This window comes from Esox lucius, chromosome 12 (assembly GCF_011004845.1).
Source record: "Esox lucius isolate fEsoLuc1 chromosome 12, fEsoLuc1.pri, whole genome shotgun sequence".
Classification (NCBI taxonomy): domain Eukaryota; kingdom Metazoa; phylum Chordata; class Actinopteri; order Esociformes; family Esocidae; genus Esox; species Esox lucius.
Window position 1 is genome coordinate 25664306 of NC_047580.1, and position 11261 is coordinate 25675566.

Genomic DNA, 11261 nt, shown 5'->3' on the forward strand with positions numbered 1-11261 from the left:
ACCTAGAAGAGCTCAGGACGGGGAACTGATGTTGCACCGCAGTCTAAGTTTGGTTTATGGAGTATGTGGTTAGTCTCACTGGCTACTGTCACTAAACATGGGGCTGCAGCTCAGGCAGAGGAAATTCATTCGAGCACTTGAAAGACAGACTGAGAGGGAGACTGAGTTTCAACTCGCAAGCGCCTTTATTTTGGGGCGTCAATCAGCAGTAAGGATAACGTCGGATTCTGGGAGGATGCAGTAGCCAAGAGTCAGATCACGCCACCTTCAGTCTCGTTACTCAGATCTCTTCACCCTTTTTGCCTAGAAGAGTGAATGTCTCTTACTGAGTCCGTCTGTCCCTGACTGAGTGACTGACCACCCCTTGTTAAACTAAATAGCGTAGTGGTTAGAGACGTGGGCTACGGAGCAACAGGTCCCGCGTTCGACTCCTGTAGCAGTCAACACACATGATGTCTGAGGTTAAGGGCAGACAAAAACTTTGCTAGCAATAACTTTATGTAGCTACGTAATGGGAAGCCTACAACAAAACCGTTCTGGTGGATATTAGGATTTGTTCAGGAAAGCAACATATTACTGGCTAATGCGCTTTTAAAACAGCCAGTGGCAAAAGTCATACAGTTCATAGATACTGTGGTGGAGGTAAACTTCATGAGAAACGTTACTCCGTTTTAACACTGGTTAATGGTGTCTAACGAAATATTCGAACTTGATGTGATGTTAATGCGTGACATATAATGCCAATATGCTATACTGACACCCGGCAAATGGTCAGCTCTGTGGTGTTGTGGTTAAAGACAGCCTTTCATGTGGGAGACCTAGGTTAGAATCTTAAGAGGGCAGCCATGATCAACACTTTCTATTGCGGGCCAGCTGAACTAGGCTTGCCTGGTTTCCTGTTTATAAAGTTTTCCTTCATGATTTTTAAGGAGTCACACATTTTACAATTGTTAAATGATTGGTTTACCATTAGCACATGACACATACTTCCCGTCCCCTTTGTCTTTATTTGGGTTCAACATAAGCCCTCCCCATTTCATCACAGAGCTTCTGAGATTCTTCTGTTACTGGAGTTATTGAGGATATTTGTCTATATAAACATGTTTCTAATATAGCCATTGCAATATTTTACATAGTCCCCCTATTTCAGGACACTGAACAATTTGAAATAGATTATTTTAATGTAAAAATAAAACACTTATGTTGAGTGTTTGGTCTGGTCTTTGCCTGCAATAACTGCCTGAATGTTGCAACCCTTTGACTGCACCTGACGCCGGCTATATTCTCTTCTGCCAGGTCTGTACTACAGCCACCATCTGTTTGTTCAAGGCAATAAAGTAATCTCAACCAAATAAAATACTTGTTCAATTGGATTTAAATCTGTTGGATGGTTGTCTAAACTTTGGGCCCTCAAAGTTGCTTGTTGTGCTGGTAGCATGTTGATAGTTCTGTCTTTTCATACGATTAAGTGCTTTTAGGTGCATGTTTTAAAAGCTAACTAGTGGTTTGCACCATACAGTGTAGTCTAGTTTTGTTGGTGAACTTTTCTGGAACATCAACACTTTGCCTTCCTGCATTCCTGATCTTAGACTTGTTTAAATGTTATTTCAGTCATCCATTGTGGAGGGCATCCTTGGCATACCAGGCTGTTAAAACTGCTGAACTCAAGTGTTTTGCTTTATATTAACATTCCCATTTTAACCCAGGGTAGTTAACCATTCTCAGAGCCCCAATGCCACAAGTCTCCTATGCTTCATAAAGGTGCTATCAAGAGTTAAAAATAGCTTCAAGTGCCTTGTGGGAAATGCAAAGCCCTAAGAACAATTTACTATCCCAAGTTCACATTTGCGAGTTTACATTTTCAACCGAAAGTTCTTACCCATACTGATAATGTTTCTAGGCTGACCATTGGTAATGTCAAGCGTGCTAGCTATCTGTTAGTATTATCATTGTTAGCAAATGTATCAATCAATTGTTCAGTCAAAAAATAATACTTGAACATAATTCTGTCCGACTTATTTGACATGCACACCATGTGAAGCCACCATAAATCCTAGAAGGGCCCTGCCAGGCTTATATAATTTATCAAGTGAGGCTCTGAATACTCTCGCAATAGCCTCTGACTGTTCCAGGCCCAGGCTTTATTTCACCTGGCAGCTTGGGACTGGTATGTGATCCCCCTGACCTTATGCCTGGGCTTGGTGGGTAGGATGTGTGGCGGAGTGTTTGAGTAAAAAGCACATGCACATGTTTTGATCCTGCCTAGAAAATCTAGGAAATTGCAACGGAAAGGGGGTGCTTTGTGCAACATTTGTCAAAATAGCAATGCACATTTAACATATTTTTGAGAGGACTGCAAAATTAAGTTCTAATTTGAAAAATATTCTGTTTAACAATGTATTTTCATATTATTTGTTTTTAAGGCAATAAAAGAAAGCAGCAGTTTTAGACATTTTCACTGGCCATACTATTAATTTAAAACTAAAATACCATTATGCTCATTCTAGCTGCTCTGTCATGGTTGATATGGTTGATAAGAGATAGTTACACAACAAGAATGATAAAAGTAATGGTTAAGAGGATTACTATCTGCTAGTTCTTAAACAGATCAGGGACCTTTCTCGAATGTCCACACAATTGGATTCATTTGGGCAATGCTTTTACAGCATAACAATAAGTAGATAAGGAGCAGGCTACTCTGAATCTGAATTTCAAAGACCTTTTAGCTAAGACATAATGCGCAAATGTTAGGTATGATGTAGTAACGAGGCTGGTGAAATGTAACCACCAATACCTAGGAGATCTATGAGTAGAGGTCACCATTACTTTTTGTTCCTTAAAATCGAATGGACAGACCTATGGCACAGTTCAGCTTTTGCAGCGTTATCATCAAGCCCTCAAGTGGTAAACTGTTATTGTTAACGCTGTATAAAAAGAGAGAATATTCCCTTTCATCAATGACATCCGGCACCTCTCCTACATTTGACAACTATCTACCATTTAGGATGCATATCATTTTGCACACAAAAAATAAGCGTGAAATACTCCTCTAAAACACTCCACTCAGTACTATTATTGAAATGATAAAGGCCATTATCCTTTCCACATCATACTAGGAGAATTTCGAATGATCAGGAAAGGTAATGTACCCAGAGTATCATAGATGGTGTTATTCAGTCATTCATGTCTTTTTTTGAGCCTAGTTTCCATTCTCTGTGCACTACCACTGAGAGAGAATAACTGTTTGATATCCCTTTATCAACCCTGTATTGTCTTTCCTCACTCTCAGAAAGGTAGAGTATCCATTAAAATTGTTTCCACTATTGGTGGCGGCGGGACCAAGTTCTCCATCTTGAGATAGAAGATGCGCTGCAGGCCCTGAGTGCAGAGAGTCCGTAGCTTGGGCAGTTTTCCGAGGAGGCAGGAAAGGTAGTTTGGCTGTATGGAGCCATAGGTTAAGCTTGAGATGTGATCTCTGAGACAGGTGATGATTTTGTTCTGAAACACTTCCACCCGCTTGGGCTCCTTCAGGCCGTGACGGTCTGCGAAGTATCAGGAGAGAACAGGCATGAATGTGTGAGAGAGCATTAGAGAGAGGACATTATTCTGAACCACATTATGTAGGCCAATGTAATAAGATGTATGTAAAGTGAACTCCAACAGTATCTTTTTACATAGTGGATTTGAAATGATATACTCACTGTGGGATTGTAGGTTATTGTGATGAATATCAGATATCACTATTTAGCAATTACAGGATGTTTTGTAGTTTATTTTACATAACGTTAATCTGTCCAAAAAGTAATGTTTGGTAGTTGGTCGCAGATTATTTGCATGAAATGATTGCCTGATGTCTGCTATCCAAAGACCTCATCAGTTTCTGGATATCTTCCTTTGTTATGCTCTGCCAGGCCTGTACCACCATCTTCACTTCCTGCTTGTTTCATGAGCTAGTGGCCTGAGTCTTGTCTTCAGCATTGCCATGAATGCTGCATGAAAGGCATGCTCAATTGGATTCAGATCAGGCGATTGACTCAACCACTAGAGAATTTACTGCTTTTTGGTCCTGAAAAATGTGGGTAGCTATGACAGTATTTGGGTGTAATTATCCTATGAAGAATGAAGTGTCTTTCAATGAAATGGAGGAGCAGACAACATATTTCTATACACTTTGGGCAGTTTTATTTTCTCCACACTTTACCATTTCCACCCCTCGGGTAAGGATTAATCTTCATCTATAGGACTTTGTTCCAGAACTCTGCCAGCTATTTCAGATACTTTTGAGCTAACTATAACCTGGCCATTCTGTCCTCTTGAGGTTTATTAGTAGTTTGCATCTTTTGGTGTCCTGAGATGTTTTACTGACACGCATTTCTGTCTTTGACCCATCTATGCCTGCTGCCTTGAAAAGGTTCCTGATCTGTTGGACTATTTCTGTATGTTTCTTTCACCACTGAAAGTATTTTTTGGTCATTCCATATAGTGGTCTTTTTTGGTCTGCCAGGTATCTTGCCATTGCTTGGCTTACCAGTGCATTTTTTCATCTTAATGTGCCGAACAGTTGATCTTGGCACAGCTAATATTTTGCCTTTGTCTCAAAGTTTTTCTGATTTATCTGCCTGGGAAGTAATTGGAAATCTGTAGTAATTACTGTAACTTAGGTCATTGAAAGTCAAGATTTAAAAAAAAAATTACATTAATAGATGTTTTAAAAGTATACATGTTTCATATTTGTGGCCATATACCTGGCTTACACCAGATGTGCCCTATCATCAATAGGAAAAATGCCTAATTAACAAAGTGTTTACTTTATAATTTACTCAGTAACTCTTGTTTGTTTTTGACATCTGCCACAGCTAGTTTATTAGTAAACTCAAAAGTATCCTCTTTTCAACCCTAGGTCTATATTGAAATATTCTGTTAACCATGACAACATGCTCAAATAATTGCTGCAATGCGATTTCTTTCTAAATCCACATGTTAAAGCTGCACTAGGTAGGATTTTCATTAAAAAAAACAATTACTGGTCAGAAAGTTGTTCCGCAACAATGCTCCATTGATAGAGAATGAAAAATAGAATGACCTGTTCCAAAAAAAGCTCTAACTCAGAGTTCACCATTATTCTTAGCCTTGCTAACGTTAGCTCAGGGTTCCTGGTTGCTAGCTATAGAGAGCTAGTCTGTAGTATGATGTCGTCCTCGTCTCTAGCTGCCATTATCGTTCCTTACAGCAAACGAACTTCACTCCCTATGGCATACTTATACTATACTGTATATATCATCCAGGTAAAATGCGTATTTCTCAAAATAAGCCAAGAAGGAAAGCCCGCCTCACAGAAGGCAATTGCCTGGAATGGGATTACTGGAACAGAATTGGCTGGAACGTAGCGGCACGCTCCAAAAATTATAAAGTGACATTCCACTGGCACTGAACTGTCTGTGTTGCTGAACAACTCTTAGAGGGCCTCATTAGCTTATACACCATGTTTATAGGGGACAAAACTTCTACCTATTGCAGGAAAAAAAATCCTACCTAGTGCAGTTTTAAGAGAAGGTACGCATGTTAAAAGATTGGAACTGGAAAGCATTGAACTAATGACGCTTGTTCTCACACTTCTTGTTTATGTGATGTCTCTTAACCGAACCTGACATGATGACATGTGGATTTTAGTTGAGCTCTCACCAGTGATTAGGACCAAGGTTGTGAGGCAGGAGAAGGACGATATGTCCAGGTTCATGCGATGGAGGCTCTGGGAGAAGTCTATGATAGAGTCTATCCAATCACCAAAGGTCCCTACACACTGCATTCGGTGAAGAATCAATCCATTGCAGAAGACCACTTTTTCTGTCTCAGGGTTGGTCCTGGGAAAGAAAATATGAATAGGATGATTAAATTTGTATGTAAAAATCCATGTTTATTACTTTTAAAATATCTGCGCAAGTTTCTCTGTTTTCAATTACTTTTGTCGTTTAGAATGTATGTATCTAACTACTGTATAATCCTAGCAAAACAACAGTGTCATTACAACACATCTATCGCGCTGTAAATGCATGACAGTCTTCTCGAGAATCTGGAGTTTGTAGAGTGACATCATTTGGTTATTCTTATTACCTGTATGCTAGTCTCAAGATGAACAGTTCAAGAAAGGCTGACTCGAGGAGCAGCTCCCGGTCCTCAGAGCAGAAGGCAGTGAACTCAGGGATACTGTCAGCCCATTTCCTGATCATGTCCATGGATACCATGAGGAGGTCATAGAACTGTTTGATGTCACCAGCATCCACTTTCTCTGATAGACTGAGCACAGTCTCCTGGCACTGAATGAGAAAAGACAGAGAGGAGTTAATTCAATAAGGGAAATGCCCTGTATTCTCTAGGTTCTAATTATACTCTATCATTTTTTTTATCTTAGTAATTTAGCAGATGCTGTTAGCCAGGCTTAAAGGTAGGAGCCAGTAGTGATAATTGTGTTGCTCAAGAATAAAAGATTTAACTTTCCGGCTGGAAATTCAATCATGCCACCTCTTGGTTACTGGTCGGATGTACATCTACTGCACATACCTTTCTAGATCTACTGCACATACCTTTCAAATATTACCAACAGCACACAGAATAACATATATCAGTCATAACAGACAGAATGAAGTAGTCCATACCTTAGAGTAGTCCAGTTTCCCAACATCAGGGTTTGATTCCACATGTGCCATTACAAGACACTCAATGATATTGACTGGAGACACAGTGGATAACAGCTCCTGGGTTTCTTTTGTCTTGGAGGGCAGACGACCTCTTCGACCTTTTAAGCTGTCTGTTCTCACAACTTTTAGACAAATCAATTATAGGTAAATAATGTCTTAGCTATTTAAAACTGAGAAATACAATGACTTTCAAAAGTATTCATCCCAGTTTTCCACATTTAATGGCGTTACAACATGAAATCAAAATGGAAATAATCAGGAGTTTTTGCCACTGATCAAGGTGAGAAACCAAATGTGTAAATTAATTACAGTTGTAAAATAATGATTTGTATAAGTATTCACCTCATTTGCTATGATAAAACCTGAATGAGCTGTGGTGCTAACAGTTGTCCTCAAAAATTTTAAATAATTTCTGTTTAAATACAACTGTCTCTTAGCGGTCCCACTGTTGGTTAGTACAATTACCACATCAAAAACTACATAAAGAAGTTAAAGGAACATTCAGAGCAAATCTGGAATAATGTTCTTCAGCAGCACCAATCAGGGGTAGGATATAAGAACAATTCCAATGAAGTGGCCCCATTAAAGCCCCAACCTCAATTGAGAAAATTATGTGGAAAGTGTGAAATTGCTGTTCACCAAAGATCCCCATCCAAACTGACAGAGCTTGAGGAATTTTGTAAAGATGTACGGGCAAAAATTGCTCCGTCCAGATCTACGAAGTTTGAGACTTTCGGCTGGAATTGCTGCCAAATGTGCCTCTAACAAATATTGACTAAAAAGGGGTAACCGCAATGAATAATTTTCTGTTTTATGTTTGCATTTGATTTAGAAAAAATTTTGATATAAAATTTCACTCTGACATTATGAGCTTTTTTGTGTTGATTAGTGGCCAAAAAAAACTGAATTATATCCATTCTGATTTAATGTTGTAACAAAGTGTAAAAGTCAAGGGGGGGCAAATAATTTTGAGAGCCACTGCAAATGTGGTTATGGTGAGAGATATGGTAGTAAAATGAAGCAGAATCTCTCACCTTCTTTCACCATGCCGACTGCCAGGCACTTCTGGAAACGACAGAACTGACAACGGTTCCTTCGCTGCTTGTCCACTGGACAGTGCTGGTTGGCAAGGCAGAGGTATTTGGTGTTTTTCTGAACAGTACGCTATCAAAAACACAGACAAAAAGCATTGTGAGCTCAGACTGAATACCAGAAAATAAATCACTGAACAAAGGAAAAGCTGCTCACCTTAAAAAAACCTTTGCAGCCTTCACAGGTACGAACCCCATAGTGCTGACAGACGGCATTGTCCCCACAGACAACACAACTCTCATTTCCAGTAGTGTGTTTTGGTTTTGGCAAAGTGTTTATTTGGTTTTGCTGACTTGGTTCCGTTAAACCTGACCTATCTGTGGTACCTGGCTCCAGGGTTGTTGGGTAGAGGTATTCCTGCTGGCCCAGAGATGGGAGAACTTGCTCAACAGGTTGGAGCTGGCCCAGAGGAGACAGATCCTCCTTTGGGCTGGGGCCAAAAGTGAATGGGGATGGTTGTGCCAGTGTACTCTTGTCAGCGCCCCAGGAACCTTGAATGTGAGAGTATTGACCAAAAACAGAATCCCAAGCCGAAGTGGATGTGGGCTGGAAGTCTGAGCTAGAGGGAGACTGGGTCAACAATGGGCTGCTGAAATCGCCAGAGCCACAAGAATACTGGGCTCCGTCGAGGCAGCTCATGGCAAAGGTGCCTGGGTAGCAGCCGTAAACCTGGACGTCATCCAGACTGAAGGGTGTTTCATGGCCTGAGGCTGTGCTAGTGGTCGATGGCCCTGTGACAATCTGACAGAAGGCATCCAACTCGCCAGCATAGGTGCTCATCTGGGAGTTGATGCTAGGCAGGGTGGGGGCAGAGAGCTGATCCATGTGGCTACTTAAGTCCATGGCTAACCTGGAGGTGAGGTCCAGGCTCAGACTCTCTGAGTTGTAGAGGCTGCTCTCCTGAGGCTGTGCTCCATGCAGGGGTTGAGAAGAGGCCATTTCTGCGGAATACATTTACTACATATTTTTGACAGATTGCTGACTGTAAGAGATACTCATCCTCAAAGTACATTTGGAGTGGACATCCTGTACCTACTCCTGGGTTTCCAATCCCTGCTTAGGTTATGACCATCGGTCAAATGTGTTCTCTCACCTCCCCGGCAGGACATGCTGCATACCTTTCATAACTGTCCCACTCTTAGTGTGTAGTAGGTTATCCTAGCTTCCCTGAGCCTCGGGTATGTTCTGAGAAAACATAGAAAGCAATCTACCTTGTAGACGGATCCTGGTTTTAGTTAAGTGTTTTCTCTGTACTAAACCTCCATTGCCTGGAAATCCCACGAAGTTTAAAAACACAGCGAACTGCATGACAGGTCTGAAGGGATTGGATTTCAGAGCAGAGAGTTGTGCCAAATGACGGAAGATGAGCCTGTTAAAGAATCTGAGGGCCTTTAAAAAGATCTTAGGACAGAGCTTTTACATGTGATTTTGAATAAAGGGTGGTTTTTAGTTGTCTTACCCGAAATCTCTATTTTGGTAATTGTTATGTATTTTTACTCACATTTTATTATTTTTATTCCCTTTGCATTATTCCACTTAAATCTCTTTTGATTTCATACTATTTTCTCTTAAATAATCTTTTGGGATTTTTCCTTTTTGTTTTGTTTGTAAAAACACTCTGAAATACATTCATTATAAGAAACTTTCCCCTCAACTAAAGACTGTCAATGTATCTGTACTAGTATGTTTCCATAGGCTTACAACTTCTTATATACAGTGCTGTCAAGTATTTAGACCCCTTCACTTTCTCCACATTCTATCTTATAGACTTAGTTTAAAATGTATAACACAATGGAAAATCAAAAACACCTTTTAAAAATGTGTGCCAATTCATAGGACATTTAAAAAAATGTAAACGTAATGTTCATAAGTAATCAGAACCTTTTCCATGACACTCTAAATAGAGCTCAGATAAATGTGTCATTTGATCATGCGTCATGTCTTTTGAACTTCATTGGAATCCTGCTGTGGTAAATTTTATAGTTTGGGCATGATTGAGAATGGTATACACCTGTCTATATAATTGCTAAAGCATTGAAAGCTACCAGGAGCATGTGGGCTTCATCACATGAAATAAAATAAGTTTGGAACCACTACGACATGTCCTAGAGCTAGGCATCCGGGCAAATTAAGTAACCTGGCAAGATTGGGCTTGGTCAGTGAGGTGACCAAGAACCCAGTGGCTGCTCTAACAGAGCTTCAGAATTATTCTGTAGAGATGGGAAAACCTGCCTAGATCATGCCTATATACTAGTGGCTAGATTGAGTTTGTGAAATAACACTTAAAGGTCCCTGAGCCTGTGGAAAAGACCAAAATGGTTTGATGAGACCAAAATATAATTAATTGGGCCTGAATGTTTTACCTTTGGCTAAAACAAGACATCTCTCATCACCTGGCTAATACCAGAGGGGCAAATACAGGAAGGTCCTTGAAAAAACCCTTATACAGAGCGCACAAGACTTCAGACTGAGGCCAAGATTCAGCTGTCAGCACACAGTGACACAAAGTACACAACCAAGACAATGCAGGAGTTGCTTCGGTACACGTCAACATTATTTTGAAACGCAGCTTTGAGTGGTCCTGCCAAAGACCCAACCTAGAACCCAATTGAACATTTGTGGGGAGACCTGAAGATCGCAAGTCACCAACGCTCCACATCCAATCTGTCAGGACTTGGTAGGATCTACAATAAAGAATGGAAGAGACTGACCAAATCCAGGCGGAGATTTCCGTTTTTATTTTCGGTAAATTGGCACATTTCTACACGTTTTCCGCTTTTTCATTGTGGGTACTGTGTAGGTTGATGGCAAAAATAAATGTAGTCAATTATGAGTTATTAAGTGTAGAAAACAGCAAATATCAGAGGACTCTGAATAGTTTCCGAAGGATATGGAGATACATGAAAACGTTGCTGTCAGTTCATTCAGGTAGGACGCAGCAGATGCGCAACAGAGCGACTATGTGGAAACACCTGTAGTACCTCCTAGCAGTATCAACAAGTGACCCACTGCATGATGACAGGTTAGCATGTTAAACTGAATTAGAGAACAAACATTCATTAAAGTCAATCTTAAAGTAAATAGCCAGAATGACTAATTGCAGTAGCCAAAACACATCTACCTGCGGAATACGTCGTATTATCATACTGACCGCAATACCATGAAAGTGCATGCATACCTGTTATTTCCTATTAGTATTTGAAGCAAGGTCTGTATTCCCCAAAGTAGGTCATAATCGCAGGTAGTTGCCTAGTCTCGTCTGCAGTCGCAAATGTTTTTAGAGATGTTCGGAGCACATTATACATTTAATTTGATTGTGCCATTACGTCAGAGGGACGGCCCCGTTCCGTGTCTCACACAAGGCAATGCAGGGGCGGGAATATTTCCAGATTGAAGCCAATAAGATCGCTTTTACTCAGTAGTTTTTGCATATGACGCACTCGTGGGGTTCCACTGACGCAAACGTCCTCAGAC

General features: G+C 40.4%; 1 protein-coding gene across 5 annotated transcripts; it reads right to left on the bottom strand.

The window, feature by feature from the left end:
- Window positions 1–829: 829 nt before the first annotated feature.
- On the bottom strand, window positions 830–11052 carry nr4a1 (nuclear receptor subfamily 4, group A, member 1). 5 transcript variants are annotated; one of them, XM_020051779.2, is made up of 7 exons: window positions 10966–11052; window positions 7944–8972; window positions 7730–7859; window positions 6654–6817; window positions 6112–6314; window positions 5683–5861; window positions 830–3542 (listed from the first exon to the last, which is right to left on the bottom strand). In XM_020051779.2, the coding sequence occupies exons 2-7, from the start codon at window positions 8739–8741 to the stop codon at window positions 3286–3288; spliced, it is 1731 nt and encodes a 576-aa protein (XP_019907338.2). In that variant the 5' UTR covers window positions 8742–8972; window positions 10966–11052; the 3' UTR covers window positions 830–3285. The 5 variants fall into 5 exon arrangements, with proteins under 5 accessions (XP_019907338.2, XP_010888876.2, XP_019907339.2 ...); XM_010890574.3 differs by having other exon boundaries at window positions 7944–8728; window positions 10966–11047; XM_020051780.2 differs by lacking the exon at window positions 10966–11052 and having other exon boundaries at window positions 7944–8728; window positions 8906–10958.
- Window positions 11053–11261: the final 209 nt, after the last annotated feature.